General features: G+C 46.7%; 1 protein-coding gene across 5 annotated transcripts in view; it reads left to right on the top strand.

Annotated features, from left to right (window-relative positions):
• Positions 1–17116, top strand: part of mlip (muscular LMNA-interacting protein) — an 89264-nt gene that overhangs the window by 59534 nt on the left and 12614 nt on the right. For all 5 annotated transcript variants that reach the window (XM_057341561.1, XM_057341562.1, XM_057341560.1 and 2 more), the window contains one exon: positions 1612–1740. In XM_057341561.1, the coding sequence (XP_057197544.1) occupies positions 1612–1740 (129 nt within the window). The remainder of the gene's footprint in view (positions 1–1611; positions 1741–17116) is intronic.

Raw genomic sequence — 17116 nt, 5'->3', positions numbered from 1 at the left:
GGTACTACCCCAGTGAAGATAAAAGGTGCAGTCTTGTACTTTTTTTCTGACAGTGTGGCACTGTTTCAAATCTAGTGAGCTGCCTACATAGCCAGTATGACATCATAGGTGAGCTTCAGATGTGAAGGCTGTCAGTGAGATTACGTTGCCTTCTTTCGGACTAATAATTTAATTTATATATTTATTCATAAGTATGCATATTCCAACATGGGTAAATGTATGCAAATAGTTGTATTTTACCAACATAAGTTGGTGCAACTTATACTGTATCATTAGCTTAGCAACATGCATGCTAATATAACACTGAAATCAACTGTGAGTCATGTCTGCAAAGTGTTGTGCATGAGTCGTGTTACATACTTCAGATATATATGATGATTGCTTTTGTAGAGTAACGGTTAAAGGCATTCTTATGATGTGTGAGTTAAGTTAGAATACTGCCAATGTAGGTCTAGTGAATAGTGAGGCAGCTCACTAGATTTTGGAGCAGAGCCATAGAGTATGTCAAAGTACTTCACTCATTCCCTATTCCCTAAAGAGAATGCTAAATAGTCCACTATATTGGAAAGAAGTGAATGAAAATGAGTGAACGATTTCGGACACTGACGTATAAGCTTCGTCTGATAGTACTGTTGCAGACATATGTCATAACGCTTATATTAAAAAACACTACTGCCTATAACATTCATTTAATCAGTTTATTCTCAAAATGTAGAAAGTAACTGTCAACAAGAACAAATACAAGTGTATAAATGTACATTTGTGGCATTAACGTTTACTCTCATCTAGCTGATTCCAATCCTGTTCCTGTGTGTGTGTGTGTGCGTGCATGTTCATGTTTGTATATCCCGGTGGGGACCTAAATCTGAATGCACACCAACACATGGGGACTCGTGTCACCGTGGGGACCAAAATTGAGGTCCCCATGGGCAAAAAAGCTAATAAATTGTACAGAATATTTTTTAAAAATCTAAAAATGCAAAAAGTGTTCTACGATCTTTAGGTTTAGGGATAGGGTTAGGGGATAGAATATACAGTTTGTACAGTATAAAAAACATTACGCCTATGGACTGTCCCCACGGGGATAGTAAACCAGACGTGTGTGTGTGTGCGTGCGTGCACGCCTGTGCTTGATGGTGTCAGTTCTATATCCTCTGTGTTCCTCGGTTTTCCTGCCCTGCCTTGTTTTGCCCTGCGTGTCCTTTAATAGTGAGTTTTGTTTGTTTATGATTTTAGTTCTCGTTTTTGCCCCCTTGAGGGAAGTTTTTGTTTTCCCCTTTTGTAAGGATTCTTTTTGTTAATAGTGTTTGTTCCCCCCACGTGGGTTCTTGTTTTGTTTTATTAGTTAATAAACTTTCTTTGTTAACCCCTTCACCGCTGCTGCCTGCGCTTGAGTTCTTCTCCACCAAATTCGTGACAGATTGTATGTAGAAAACAGTAAAACACAAAAAATGACTAGTTGGGCTTTTACAGACTGGGTCATGTCGTATAATAATACATAGATACAATATTTTAACTAAGACATTCTGGAATGTGAGCTGTGCATGTATAAGCTGATTTTGTGAAATATACCATCCTCCTTATCAACGTTTTCTATCTTTTATCTTTCAGACAAAGCCTGGAGTTATAAAACCAGTCACTCTAACTGTCAGATTAACAGACAGTAAAGACGATGAAGAATTCCACCCAAACCCTTTCAAGAGCTATTTTGGATACACTTCACCACGTTACCATTACAAGGTGCATTCTTCTGAGACATCATGAGCTATGAACGATTTACATATATTTTCACCTTGGAATTAAGGTTCTATCGGACATTTTTGTCAAAATTGAGTAATTCACATATTCTTATTCTGTGACAACTTGTTTACATTATATCATGTAAAAATGTTTTTTTTTTTCTTTATGTTGTGTACATTTTACAACTTTAAGAGAACAAAAAGCTTTTATCTACAAAGTCAAATAGAATGCATAAAGTTTGAAGCTGGTTATCTCAAAACTTCTCAGATCATTGTTAAAACCTTATAAATCAATTTTGGCAATTTTAAAATAGCAATAGTGATGTTTTTGGTTTGTTAAGCAGATATTGATCCAGAAATACTGGTGCGTACGTTACATCAAGCTTTGACAAAAAAAATATCTTATGTTTTTCGTAAACTTAAATTTTAACATGTCATTTTAATGCTTTTATTTTACATATTTTACATACATACATACATATATTACATATACGTATTTAGCTCGCTAGAAGCTAACGCAGCTTCGATTAGCCATACAACAACATATCAAGATAACAACTTTGTGATCAGGCATTACAACTACCTACTAGATTGGTTCCTAAGGGAACACAATTCACACAGGGGCAGAATTTTTAATGACATTGGAACGTCTTGGTTACGGATGTAACCTCGGTTCCCTGATGGAGGGAACGAGACGTTGTGTCGAACCGACAGAATGGGGTTCCTATGGAATACGCCACAGCACTGAGCCGCGTCACAATCTCTGCGGAGCGACGTTGACTGGCCTGGGCGAGTCAGACGAACACGCTAGCGCGAAATTATGACCTTCCAGTGGAGAGGAAGGGGGACCCAGAGCTTTTCACAAAAAAGTTGGGAAGCCCCCTAACACCGGCCGTCACGGGCGGAGGCCTGATTCTCTAAATGGCGAGAAGCCGCCCGGCACCGTACGGGCCACTGGGTAAGCATTATTCCCCCCTAGTGGGGGGAAACGCTGCAGAGGTCACTACCTACCGTAGGGAGGAATTAGTGGAGACACCACATGGTCTCACCATCAGGGGAGAACTCATGGGAGGAAAGTGCGGACTGCAGGAGTTAACCGCAAGGTGGAGTCCACCTAGGGAGGTCATGGGTTGCCAAGGTGGGAACCATTCATGAGGATACATCAGACGGAACAGCCCACGGAGGGGGTGTTACCACGTCTGGAGCACTAGGTCCGGTTAGAGCTATGTGGGAGATAACTCAACTGTTCCCCGGCCTAAGGGGGCAGGGCTGCTCTGCCCAGCCTGTCCCCTGGAAGGGTGCTTAGTGATGGATGGAATGCCTGTTCTTTACCCGAGGAGAAAGAAGTGAGGCTGGAACGCCACTGCTCCCCCCGAAGGGGGAAGGGCTTCCGCAGGCGTACGCCCAACGGCTGCCGGTCCTACCTGTTGCCCTGCAGGACGCGGGCTGACACCGGTTCAACGCGGAGGTTGTAGAACCTCGCGAAGGTTACTAGTAGAGGCGCAGTGCGCGTACTGGACACAACACGGAAGGGGTTGGGTCTTCCTCCCCGGTGGGGAGCGCCTGCAAGTTCACCACCTGGTCCCGGAAGGGAGTGGTGGGAACCTTGGGCACGTAGCCGGGCCGTGGTCTCAGGATAACTTGAGAGTCTCCAGGCCCGAATTCTAGGCAACCCGAGGACACAGAGAATGCTTGTAGGTCCCCTACCCTCTTGAAGGAGGCGAGCGCTACCAGGAGGGCCGTCTTTATCGACAGGCGAGAAAGATCGGCCTCTCCTAGGGGCTCGAAGGGGGGCCTCTGGAGGCCCTCCAGGACCACTTCGAGGTCCCAAGAGGGTACGGGGTGCGGGCGAGGCGGATTCAATCGTCTCGCGCCCCTCAGAAACCTGGTGACCAGGTCGTGCTGCCCTAGAGACTTACCAGCAACTGGGTCGTGATGTGCGGCTATAGCGGCAACATACACTTTCAGTGTGGAAGGGGAGAGGTTCTTCTCAAGTCTCTCCTGGAGAAAGGACAGTACGTACCTGATCGAGCATCTCTGCGGGTCTTCTCCGTGAGAAGAGCACCAAGACGAGAAGATGCGCCACTTGAAGGCATACAGTCTCCTAGTGGCCGGAGCCCTAGCCTGTATGAGGGTCTCTACCACCGCCGGGGGTAGGTCGCTCAGGATCTCCTCGTCCCGTCCAGGGGCCAGACATGGAGGCTCCAGAGGTCTGGCCTGGGATGCCAAAACGTGCCCTTCCCCTGAGAAAGGAGGTCCTTCCTCAAGGGAATCGGCCAGGGGGGAGTTGTTGTCAGGCTCACCAGCTCTGAGAACCAAGTCCGGTTGGGCCAATAGGGCGCAACTAGTAGCACTTGATGCTCCTCTTCCCTGACCTTGCACAGGGTCTGTGCAATGAGGCTCACTGGGGGGAAGGCGTACTTCCTCTTGTCCCGCGGCCAGCTGTGCGCAAGGGCATCCGTACCGAGGGGACCGTCGGATAGGGAGTACCAAAGCGGACAATGGGTGGAGTCCGGGGAGGCAAACAGGTCCACCTGCGCCCGACCGAACTGCTCCCATATGAGCTGAACCGCGTGAGGGTGGAGTCGCCACTCTCCGCGAGGTGACCACTGACGAGAGAGCCTGTCTGCTGTCTGGTTCAGGTCGCCCGGGATGTGTATGGCTCGCAGGGAGCTGATCACCTGCTGACTCCACAGGAGGAGGCGTCGGGCGAGTCGTGTTAGCTGCCGTGATCGAATGCCACCCTGGTGGTTGATATACGCCACGGCAGCTGTGCTGTCCGACCGGACCAGCACGTGTCTGCCCTGCACGAAGGGTTGGAACCTCTTCAGCGCAAGTAGCACAGCCCACAACTCTAGGCAGTTGATGTGCCATCGCAGGCGGGGGCCCGTCCACCGCCCCGCTACTGCGTGCCCGTTGCACACAGCACCCCAGCCCTGAAGGGAGGCATCCGTCGTTACCACGACGTGTCTTGATACCTGCCCTAGGGGGACCCCCTCCCGTAGGAAGGCCATCGACGACCAAGGGGTCAGGGTGCGCCGACAGAAGGACGTGATGACCATACGCCTGCTGCCGGTGTGCCACGCTCTCCAAGGAACCCGACTCTGTAGCCAGTGTTGGAGCGGTCGCATGTGCATCAACCCGAGGGGGACCACCCCCGCCGAGGATGCCATGTGCCCCAGGAGCCTCTGAAAATGTTTCAGGGAGACCGCCGGCTGCCTGAAAACCTTCAGGCAGCGTAACACTGACCGGGCACGCTCTGTAGTCAGTCGTGCTGTCATGGAGACAGAGTCGAGTTCCATACCGAGAAAGGAGATGCTCTGCGCGGGGGAGAGCTTGCTCTTTTCCCAGTTGACCTGTAGCCCCAACCGATCTAGGTGCCGGAGCACCAGGTCCCTGTGTGTACACAACAGATCTCGCGAGTGAGCCAAGACGAGCCAGTCGTCGAGATAGTTGAGTACCCGCACACCTTCTTCCTTGAGGGGAAGAAGGGCGGCCTCCACGACCTTCGTAAAGACACGTGGAGACAGGGACAGACCGAAGGGGAGGACCCTGTACTGATATGCCTGTCCCTCGAACGCGAACCGCAGGAACGGCCGGTGTCGAGGGAGGATCGAGACATGAAAGTACGCATCCTTCAGGTCGATTGCCATGAACCAGTCCTGACGCCTGACTGACGCCAGGATGCGCTTCTGCGTGACCATCCTGAAAGGCAGCTTGTGTAGGTGCCTGTTCAGAACACGCAAATCCAAGATAGGGCGCAACCCCCCGCCTTTCTTGGGGACAATGAAGTACGGGCTGTAGAACCCGCTGAACATCTCGGCCAGTGGGACGGGCTCGATCGCTCCCTTCACCAGAAGGGAGGCGACCTCCGCCCGAAGCACGGGGGCATCCCTGCCTCTGACTGAGGTAAAGAGGATGCCCCGGAACTTGGGCGGACGTTTCGCGAACTGAATCGCGTAGCCGAGACGGATCGTCTTCCTCAGCCAACCTGACAGTCTGGGAAGCTGAGACCAGGCACCCAGGAACTGTGACAGGGGGACTAGAGGTGTGATCTGCTTCATCGTCCCCCCGGAGGGTGGTTCGATGGCTAGCAGTACGGATTCCTTGCCGAGGGCGGACCCCCGGGGAGGAGATCGGCTCTGCTGTTTTTCCTGCCTGGCGATTGTCTGGCTCGACGCACTGTCTGTCTGAGAGTGCTGAAGGCCAGTGTTTATACTCGACATTGCGCTTCGCCATGACGCAACGTCGAGTTGCCGTCCACCGTCGACCAGAGGGTGGGAACGGCTGTGAATACCCAGAGAGAGAGGAAGCTCCTTTCGTGAGGAAGTGGGCGCTGGCCCCCCGGGGGGGACCAGCTGATGGAAGGACGGGGCAGGAACCGTCCCTCTCCGATCCAGCGATGTGATGGCTGGAATCGGGCCCGATGGTACTCTCAATCTCCCTGGGGTCTCTCCGTCAGGGCCGCTTCTGCTTCCGCGACGGCTGCTGACGGGGAGGCGGTTTCCTCTTCGACGTCCTTCTCCGGGAGGCAGCCTGAGAAGGGGGCACTGGAGCCGGATCCGGAGTCGATGAGGTCCGGGGCTGCCGGGAAGCAGACGCCGCTCGGGATCTCGGAGGCCTGACGACGGCCGAGTCACGGCGGGGCAAGATGTGCTTGATAGCCTCCGTCTGCTTCTTCACCGTTGAGAACTGCTGAGAGAAATCCTCAACGGTGTCACCAAACAGCCCTCCCTGCGAGATGGGGGCGTCGAGAAAGCGAACCTTCTCAGCGTCCCGCATCTGCGCAAGGTTGAGCCAGAGGTGCCTCTCTTGGACCACCATGGTGGACATCGCCCGACCCAAGGCCCGTGCCGTCACCTTAGTCGCCCGTAGAGCGAGATCGGTGGCGGTACGGAGTTCCTGCATAACCGTTGGGTCGGTCTTACCCTCGTGGAGCTCCTTCAACGCCTTGGCCTGGTGCACCTGCAGGATGGCCATGGCGTGGAGGGAGGAGGCGGCCTGACCCGCAGCCATGTAAGCCTTCGACACCAGCGATGCCGAAAACTTACACGCCTTGGATGGGAGTCTAGGCCGAGCCCTCCAGGTGGCCGCTGTCTGCGGGCATAGGTGCACCGCGACAGCACGCTCCACCTGGGGGATCTCGACGTAGCCCCTGGCCGCCCCACCATCGAGGGAAGTAAGGGCGACTGAGCCTTTCTGACTGGAACGAGCTGTGAGGGGCGCGTTCCAAGTCTTACTCAGCTCCTCATGTACCTCCGGGAAATACGGGACCGGCGCTGGGCGCGGCTTGGAGCCGCGCTCAGACCCCAGGTACCACGTATCCAACCGCGAGCGCTGGGGTAAAGGCGGTGCTGTGCACTGCAGCCCAATGCTCGCGGCGGCCCGGAAGAGCATGGTTGACATCTCAACGTCCGCTTCTTCCTGGGCTCGACCCCCCGGGGGAGGGAGCTCCGAGGAATCGTCGGGGTCGGATGCCAAGAGGTCGCCCTCCGATGCTACGATCGACATCTCATCTTCGTCACGCACTTCCGAGTACGTGACGGAGGAACAAGACGGGGTAGAACCGCCTCTTAAGGAATGGTCAGACAAGCGTGACGGGGCGTGAACGGTCCGTGAGCCTGTGGCTGGCGGTCTAACGTTCACGGTGATCCCCATATCACCCCCGGTGTTAACGGAAACGGGCGGCAGGGCCGTAGTCACTGCCGTCACGGATCGGGTAACAGACGAGGTGGTGGCTTTACCCATAAAGAATACAGCCACCCGTGACCGCAACGTCTGGATAGGCATCCTCCCGCAGTGCGGGCAAGATGTATCCACGAAGGCTGCCTCAGCGTGCTGGAGACCCAAACACGTGAGACAGACATCGTGTCCATCCCCTTCCTCAATGAGCGCGTCGCACCCAAGAGAACAGCGGGACATGCCACGCTGGAGAAATTTGCTCTTTTAGAAAAAAAGTGCTCAGACACTTCTGGAACTGCCGAGACGCCCAGGGGAAAGTCGCTGCAGGAAGGGACCGTCCGCTGCACCACGTCGTAGATTCCAGCAGAAAACCAGCGAAGAACTGGAAGATCAGCGAAGATCTGGAAGCTGCTCATCAGATGCGTAGGCTCTGAAGAACAAAAGGTGAATGAATGAGCACGCCGGCTTCCCTCTTATACCCGGACATCCGGGGAGGAGCCCGGCATGCAAATTTCATTCGCCAATTTTCATTGGCCTTTTCTAAATACTCAGAAGATGATAGGTTCTCAAGACAAACCCCATTCTGTCGGGGTATCACTTGTAATATAACATTATGTTGGTTATCTTTATGGAGGGATTTTTGACCATCCTTCTTCGCAAAACTGCACAACTCTGCTTTAAAACGGACAGATTTGTCGGTCAACCAGTATGAACTCTGTTCGGGTCATGTTCTACCGGATTCAATGAGACCCTGCCAAAAAATCTTTCTAACTATTCAGATGTGGAATCGCTAGTGAGTTTAGGATTTTTGATTGACTCTCACACACATCACACATGCTTCCTTCGATAAAAACAAGTCATCCAAGTCTCAAAGTAGCAAAACATCAGCAAACACCCAGTAACTACTCTGTTTCACTATAGGTGTGGTACAATAGCTGTACAATGAAATACTTTATTAGCTTTACTCAGGGCTGCCAACCCTCACACATTCGCTGTGAGACTCACTTTCGCCGTGGGAATCACACAATTTACTGTTTTCTCATGCAGGATCGCACCCGCCATTTTTTCTGTGGTGTGAAATAAAATTTGTGAAATAAATGCCTAACAGCCTATCTGTATTTTGGTGCTGCAAACTTTTTTCCTCAGCGGTCTAGAAGTGGACCTCAATGTTAAAATAAGGTGGCCATTGGCCAATCAAATGTAAGAAGGTGGGAGTTAATGTTTACAGAGCCAGTGCGGTGACCAATCAAATCAAAGAAGACATTTAAGGTTCAAGTGCAACCAGTGTAACGCACAACGTTAGAGATTAAACATTCAATATTTTACAATTTTTCATACAATAGAAATGTTTAGCCATAGTGTCCACTGATGCAAACTAGAAAACGCCATTTTAAATGCAAAATATGTCATTCACGTGATTCATGTAATGTACACATTTGTATGAGGAGCCGTTTAGGCCTTAATTATTGAAATGACTCTTACAAACACTAGTGAAATAAAAACATCGATCAAACTTAGTGAAATTCATTCATATGTATTACTGAAATGACTCTTACAAACACTAGTGAAATAAAAACATCGATCAAACTTAGTGAAATTCATTCATATGTATTAATGAAATACATCTTACAAGCACTAGTGAAATGAAAACATCGATCGAACTTAGTGAAATTCATTCATATGTATTACTGAAATACCTCTTACAAGCACTAGTGAAATTAAAACATTAATCGAACTTAGTGTACTCAAATGTATCTTATCTATATAGCGTAATTTTTTAAAATTATTTAAAACCATTCAGTTAGTCTAAAAAAACAGACCAGCAAGCCACTAGTCCACAATAGTTTTTCCCCACAAACCTGTGTTATATATTAAACTTGAGGAAGTCCTAAATCCTGTTGGGGGTTTAGCACATAGATCAAGGAGAGGGGCAATAAAACAGTTAGAGTTTCATATGTATTTTGCAAGGAATTTAAAATGTCACTATATTTGATTTCCTGAACTGCAGAATGCCTCGCTGGGTTCTGCCAATTCTCAGCAGGATCAGGAAGTGCAGGCTTGACTCGAACTTGATGTCATTTTCAATTCCCCATGTCATTACATCTCCAAGGAGCATAAGACCACGCTGACAGACCCAAAATACCCCTGTTGAACCTGCTGGAATGCCATTTAATTTACCTCCCAGTCCTTAGAGAAACCATGCACATTATTCACAGAGAAGATAGACAGTGACAGGGCTCGACATTAACGCTTGTCCGGGACAAGTAAATGTTTTGTATGGGCAAGTGAGAGAGAATTTTACTTGCCCTACCGGACAAGTAATTTTAAGAAAATAACAGTGCGACATACTGTATATGTAGAATAATAAGAATATATGCATTAGACAGAACTGCGTGTTTGTCGTGGTTGTGCTTGTTTGTGTGTGACAACGCGGAATCCTGTTATTTAAACGTCATCTGGCTGTTCTGGTTGTCTGAGTGAATTATGTGCACAGTTTAACATACAACACGAGTGATGGTCGAGGATTTATCTGCGTCTGCACTGTATGAGGATATGAACACATGAACTTCATCTCCAGAGTTGCTCTGAGAGTTTATTTTACGAGCGTTTTAGTGTTTGAGTGAAGCTATCTGCAAACAAGCGTCTTCCCAAAGACCCGTCAAAATAAAAGTCCCGTTAAATAAAAAATACTGTAGTGTATTGAAAATTGAAGTGCCCTTGTAGTAAATTGATAAACACTGTATACTATAGTAAAGTTAAAAAACAATATAGTAGGAATTTTACTGCAGTTTACTATAGTAAATACTATAGTAACCTACAGTAAAATTCCTACTATATTGTTTTTGAACTTTACTATAGTATACAGTGTTTATCAATTATAGTAAATACTATAGTAACCTACAGTAATTTATTTGGACAAATATACCACTATTGTATAGTAAAAAAGGAAAAACAGAACTTAGAAATATTAAAACAAATTTAGGTAATCTAAAAATGATATAGCCCCAATTTATCCATCTGTATGTAACATTAATGTCTTTTGTCAGTTATCTGCTTATTCATGTTGAACTACACTTGCACATTTCTGCCTGTGCTACCAAACTTTAAACCTCTCTAGCACCAGTGCTATGTGCAAAAAAGTTAATTTACAGCCTTAACACTAATAATAATTACTGCTTGCCATTGTTTTATAGCAGTTACGGAGAGTAGGCCTATAACCAAATTCAGTCAGCCAAAGCGGACTCTAGTTAAAATGCTTAGAAACAAATGTGACCAATCTAAATCTGAAACAATTATATTGATTATATTATATTATAATTCAAATGAAATATCAAGTAATTTTTGTACTCGGACAAGTGAATGACAAATTTACTTGTCCGAAGGACAAACACATGACAATGCTTAATGTCAAGCCCTGGACAGTGATATACTGTTGCCGATAGATTGCAATGAGCATGACTCGTGTATTTTGAGCATCCCATTGATTGTGTAAAGAGACTTATTGATGGAAACGACAAACAGCTTTTTCTTACTGCCTGGCTAAAATAAAAAAGACAAAATTGATAATGAACTTCTTTCAAATTACAATTTGATTAACTAGTTTGCTATTGTTTTTTTAATTAAATGGGATCTGGGTGATGATCCAATAGATGCACTCTCATTAGAGGTTTAAAAAGCTATAGTGCTGGTCACAAAGAATGCACCCTCCCCCCTTTTGCTGTAAGATGGAAGAGTGGGCAGTGGCTGTGATCTGAGCTCGTCTCCTGTGGCACATTACAGATTTGGTGTACAGAACCACTAAATTACAGTACTGTTCAGGCTATTGGTATTGGTATAACAATTGTAATTGTCATGATCATAACAGACCCGCGTGTTTAATGTGGAAAGAGACATTTATTGTTGTTTTGGCTTGCCATACGCTCTCTCCGGTCTCATCTTTGTTCCTGCCCTCTTGTCTCCTCATTATTGCTTGTTAATTGTTTCGTGCCCTGCACCTGTTCCCTCTTGATTTGGTTCCCTACTTAATGCCCTTGTGTTTGCTGTCCTTTGCTGATTCGTTTTGTGCGTCGAGCCTTGTGATTTGTACTTTGCCTCCCTGTTGTCTTGAGCTTATGCTGTACTACCTTGTCCTTGTATCTGAAACCTTGCCTTGTGGATTACCTTACCCGTGCCTGGATGTTTATTATTTATCACATCGTGTCTTCGATTTTGTAAGTAGTTTGAGTTATCCTGTCTCCTTTGTTTTTGCCCTCTCGCGGGAAGTCTTTGTTTTTTGAAGTGTACCTTAGTTTCGTTTTCCCCATCGTGGGTGTTTTTGTTATTATTATATTAATAAAGTCTTCGTGTCTGCATACGCTGCCTGCAATTGGGTTCTCTTCATGCCCCTTACGACATGTAATATGTCGGTCTGGATCAAGTTATTTTGTCTTTGTTCAGCCCTGATATGGTGTCTGTCTACATTCTTTGGAGATTGGAATTTAAAAAGCATTACGTTTAAGTGCAAATGTCAAGAGTTTGAATCATGGAACACACTGATAAGATCCCATGAATGCACTTCCACTTTGGATGAAAGTGTCTGCCAAATGCATACATTGCATACATAAAATGTAAATGAACCATGTAGAGTAATATTAATCATTTATCCAATATACCCTGGTACTTTTCACAGAGTACATGAACAAACCACAGAACCTGCCAGTCAGCGGTAGTACTGAATTGGAATATTTGAATAACTCTCAATACATCACAAGCCTGAGTGACTATTAAGAGTGATGGAGTTTGACACCTGTGCTGTGTTCTTTTCTCCTGTGAGAAAAGGGAAACTGAGAAAATAGTTAAATTTAGCAGATATTGTACACTGTGACACACAGCAGTGGTATATAGAAGTGCTGTCCTACCGTATTTGAAATGATACTTTCATAAGTTTAGATGTCATTATAACATTAAGTAAACATAAATACATATACTGTATCTATATAAAGCAAACAAGCATCAACAAAATTAGCCGTGGCTGGTTTGGCTGTTTTAGTGACTATCATTCCTGTAGCACAGCACTCTGTGATCGGCAGAAGTAATCGAGGGTTCTTAGCATGTTCACCGGAAATACGTCATGCACTGCCATGCATAGAGCCCATTCAACCTGGAGAATAGCATCCTCTGGGTCTTGGGCTAGTGGTGCATGACTTGCTGTTGGCAAGAACCTTTACTTCTACGGGTTTATTAACTGCTACCGGTCATAAACCATTTTTTTCCTCAATTATTTCCATGCACATATTTCACCTGATAAGGTACACAACACAAACTTATAGTGAATCAACAGTTATGCAGGGATAATATGATTAAGTATTGCGTGCTCGTGCTGTAGTCCCGCCCCTCCCTGCACGTGTTCAGGGCTCGCCTGTTTTTGGAAATAATTATACAGCTGTATCTGTCCTTTATGTGATCAAACTAAAGACTCTTCGAAGATACGAAGTAGGGGTGTAATGATATGCGTATTTGTATTGAATTGTTCTGTACGAGGCTTTCGGTTCGGAACGCATTACAAACCGAACGGTTCATTTGATTAATCCTAAAATAAAATAAAATTGCTTAAAATGTGTGAAATATGATGTTCTCAGTGCGACTTCGTTCAACAAGGCAACCCAAACGACGTAAAAAGCAACATGCTGTCTGCCACTCCCACCCACCCCCAAAGAAAAACACAATTACACTTAACCGTTACTCAAGTCAAGCATATGTTGGATTAACGCATCGCAATATGGCTAGTAACGTGAATACGATTACCACACCAGAAAAAGAAGATCCTCCAAAAATCAACAGGTCTGGGGTCTCATTTATAAATGTTGCGTACGCACAAAATGGGGCTGGAAACGTGCGTACGACACTTTGCAAGCAAAGGTTGTGATCTATTAAAAACAAACTTGACGGGAGAATGTGTAAGCAAACTCTGACCCATGCGTACGCACATTCTGGAGACAAGGTTTGACACAAATGGTGAGTTAGTGAACTTAAATTGCAGAAAGTAGACCTCAGTGCAAATAAAAATGATTATAAGAATTAATGGCTCACATACATTTATTTTGACCTCATATCCGTTAAAGATCCACATTATCACAAAGATTAAATCTGCAGTTATTTGCGCTTGTATTGAGTGATTGTTTAATGCACCTTCTTCTAAAATCCAACTCAAATCTTAAATAAAAATTCAATCTAAATATTTAATCAGCGCTGTCTCACCATCACACTATGAGCGCATGAAGAGGAGATGATCTGACTGAATAGTGACAGCAACAAATACGATAACTGCAGAACACCATGTAAATAAATACTAAATATATTTTCCTTAAATACTGTGCATATCATCAAATGTCAAAGTCTGGAAATACAGCCATTAAGCTCTCGACTCTTTATGTTCTCGTTATCAGTCCTAACTAGTTCATAACAAAACCGGAATGAAGAAACATTCGTCTTTTACAATTATGTCTTCAAATTTTATCTCAAGTGAAGGACACCACTAATTAATGATGTGATTTTAATGAGGTGTTAATTATCAGTCTAAATGCTGTAAACATATAAATGCTGCAGAGACCTTCTTTGGCTTCAATCTAATTATAAATGTATACGTCCATTATGTGTGACATCAGGCTTAACAAGCGGATTGGACGCCAGGCTTATTCATATTAGAATCAGCATTCATGAGGTGCTTTGCCTTGACTATTTATGGGTAAAAATGGCCGTGTACAGGGCTGGATATGAAGCTGATTCACGTATGCACACTTGCAGGTGATCTGTGATTTATAAAGCGAATATTGCTTACAGGTGTGCGTACACACGGTTTTAAGTCTGAATATTTTTTGGCGTACGCTATTTTTGGCTTTCGGGCGCACGTACACTTTTAGTAAGGACCCTACGCACAGTTTTATAAATGAGACCCCTGGTGTTTGGGACCAGTTTGGTTTCCCTGTAAATTATGAGGGGGATGGCAAGAGAGTGGTGGATAAAAACAGTACGGTATGTCGCATCTGCTACATGACAATAAATGATGTTTAATTAACAAAGTTCGGGAGGAGACGGAGCATATAATCAGCCAGGCTGGTCTACCATCAGTAATCACCGCATCTACCCAGCATTTAATCAGCCCGGCTGGTCTACCATCAGCAATCACTGCGTCTACCCTATCAGCTCAAGCAAGCACTCTTATAAATAGGGAAACCATCTTACCTGCTTCATCTCTTCAGATCAGCATCGATAAGTTTCGTTCGATGCTATGTCCGAGGATCTTTTCAAGTAGTAATCATGTCTCGGACGTTTCACAACAGCATTGCTCATAGACGCACACGCAAAACAGCAGCTTGTTTGCAATACACGGTTCTTTTTGCTTTTCGATAAATATTCCCAAACGAAAACCAAACTCTAAAAGGATTTCATTAACTCAGGAAGGACGTAAGGTATTCAAGGGATCCTACGGATTTTAAAAGCGGTGCAGCCGAGCAGCAGGCTCGATCCGTAAGCAACATTTCCACTTACCTCTTCCTCGCAGTTTCGGGAAGTGATTCCGTATCCCCGATGGTTTACGTCGCGCACGTCACCTCGTTCGTTCCCAGATGCAATTGCTGCTAGTATGCTAGCTCGTTGCTAAACGCTGGCTCGCTGCTAACGCTGGCTCGCTGCTAGCTCACTGCTAATGGGACACGAGTGTTCAGACGCCGGCACCAGTAAACATATGCTAGTCAGGCTCGCAAGATCACCGTATTTCGACCCAATCCAATAACGATACGCTAATGCCAACATGTTAACGTTTCAATGGCTGTACACCCATCTTCTGCAAAGAAAAACAATCATCTTGGGTGAAACAATTCATTCTGTCGTTCCATGCAGTCACTCTAATCAACCCCAAATTCTATGACTCATTTCAGTTACCTCACAATGTACGATGTAAAAAACTGAGTTTACTAGTGTTTGAACCGCCGAACTCGCTGTTGCGCAAGAAGCTGGGTGAGTACAATCATACCGGTCGCAAGATCGCTCCTGCCCCTTGGGGATTAAGGCGCATTCCACTCGGGGTGTCGCCTCCTCGTGGGCACTGGCTCAGGGCGCATCTCTGGCAGACATCTGCAGAGCTGCGGGTTGGGCTACGCCCAATACCTTCGCGAGGTTCTACAACCTCCGCGTTGAACCGGTGTCAGCCCGCGTCCTGCAGGGCAACAGGTAGGACCGGCAGCCATTGGGCGTATGCCTGCGGAAGCCCTTCCCCCTTTGGGGGGAGCAGTGGCGATCCCGCCTCACTTCTTTTCCCTCGGATAAAGAATATGCATTCCATCCATCACTAAGCACCCCTCCAGGGGACAGGCTGGGCAGAGCAGCCCTGCCCCCTTAGGCCGGGGAACAGTTTAGTTATCTCCCACATAGCTCTAACCGGACCTAGTGCTCCAGAAGTGGAAACCCTTCCCCCCTCCGTGGGCTGTTCCGTCTGATGTATCCTCATGAATGGTTCCCACCTTGGCAACCCATGACCTCCCTAGGTGGACTCCCACCTTGCGGTTAACTCCTGCATTCCGCACATTCCTCCCATGAGTTCTCCCCTGATGGTGAGACCATGTGGTGTCTCCACTATTCCTCCCTACGGTAGGCAGTGGCCTCTGCAGCGTTTTTCCCCCAGGGGGGAATAATGTTTACCCAGTGGCCCGTACGGTGCCGGGCAGCTTCTTGCCAATTAGAGAACACCTCTCCGCATCGCCCTTACAACTGTGCCATTGATTTGCTCCCGGGCACTTCTCCGCCTAGGGGTCGTCTGTTTTTCCTATCTGGTCCTGAAAGAGAGGCTATGGACCAGTACATTTGTGATTCTCTGTCTAGTCTGGGCTCATCCCTCGTTCCTCCTCTCCTGCCGGTGCAGGCTTCTTCTTCGTCCAGAAGAAGGATGGCTCTTTGCATCCCTGTATTGATTATCTTGGTTTGAATGACATTAACGTTAAGAACAGGTACCCCCTACCTTTAATGTCTTCTGCCTTCTAACTCTTGCAGGGAGCCAAGGTCTTCACGAAGTTAGACCTCCACAATGCATATCACCTGGTGCGCATCCGAGAGGGTGATGAGTGAAAGACGGCGTTTAATACACCCATGGGACATTATGAGTATCTGGTGCTTCCATTTGGTCTCACCAATTCCCCTGCCGTCTTCCAGGACCTTGTTAATAGCGTTTTGGGTGACATGATTAATCAGTTTGTCTTTGTGTACCTAGACAACATTTTAATATTCTCCCCTTCTCTCCAGGTACACACCCAGCACATTAGACGGGTCCTTCAACATTTACTCAAGAACCAACTCTTTTTTTTTAAAGCGGAGAAGTGCAAATTCCATGCCGAGTCAGTTACTATCCTTGGCCACATCATATCCACTGAGGGTATTCGGGCTGATCCCGTGAAGATAAAGGCTGTCGCCGAATGGCCCATCCCCGACTCCCGCAAGGCCTTGCAGCGCTTCTTGGGTTTCGCCAACTTCTACAGGAGATTCATCCGGAACTTTGGTCAGGTTGCTGCACCTCTCACAGCGTTATCCTCCACTAAGGTGTCTTTCAGGTGGAATCAGAATGCTCAGGGTGCCTTTGATAAGTCCTGTTTTATCTCTGCTCCTGTTTTGTCTGCTCCAGCTCCTAATCTCCAGTTTATTGTTGATAATAACAATAAACTGTTATT

Source organism: Triplophysa rosa, linkage group LG9, assembly GCF_024868665.1.
Source record: "Triplophysa rosa linkage group LG9, Trosa_1v2, whole genome shotgun sequence".
Taxonomy (NCBI): domain Eukaryota; kingdom Metazoa; phylum Chordata; class Actinopteri; order Cypriniformes; family Nemacheilidae; genus Triplophysa; species Triplophysa rosa.
Note: the sequence above shows the minus strand (reverse complement) of the source record. Positions and strands in the feature narration are given on the sequence as shown.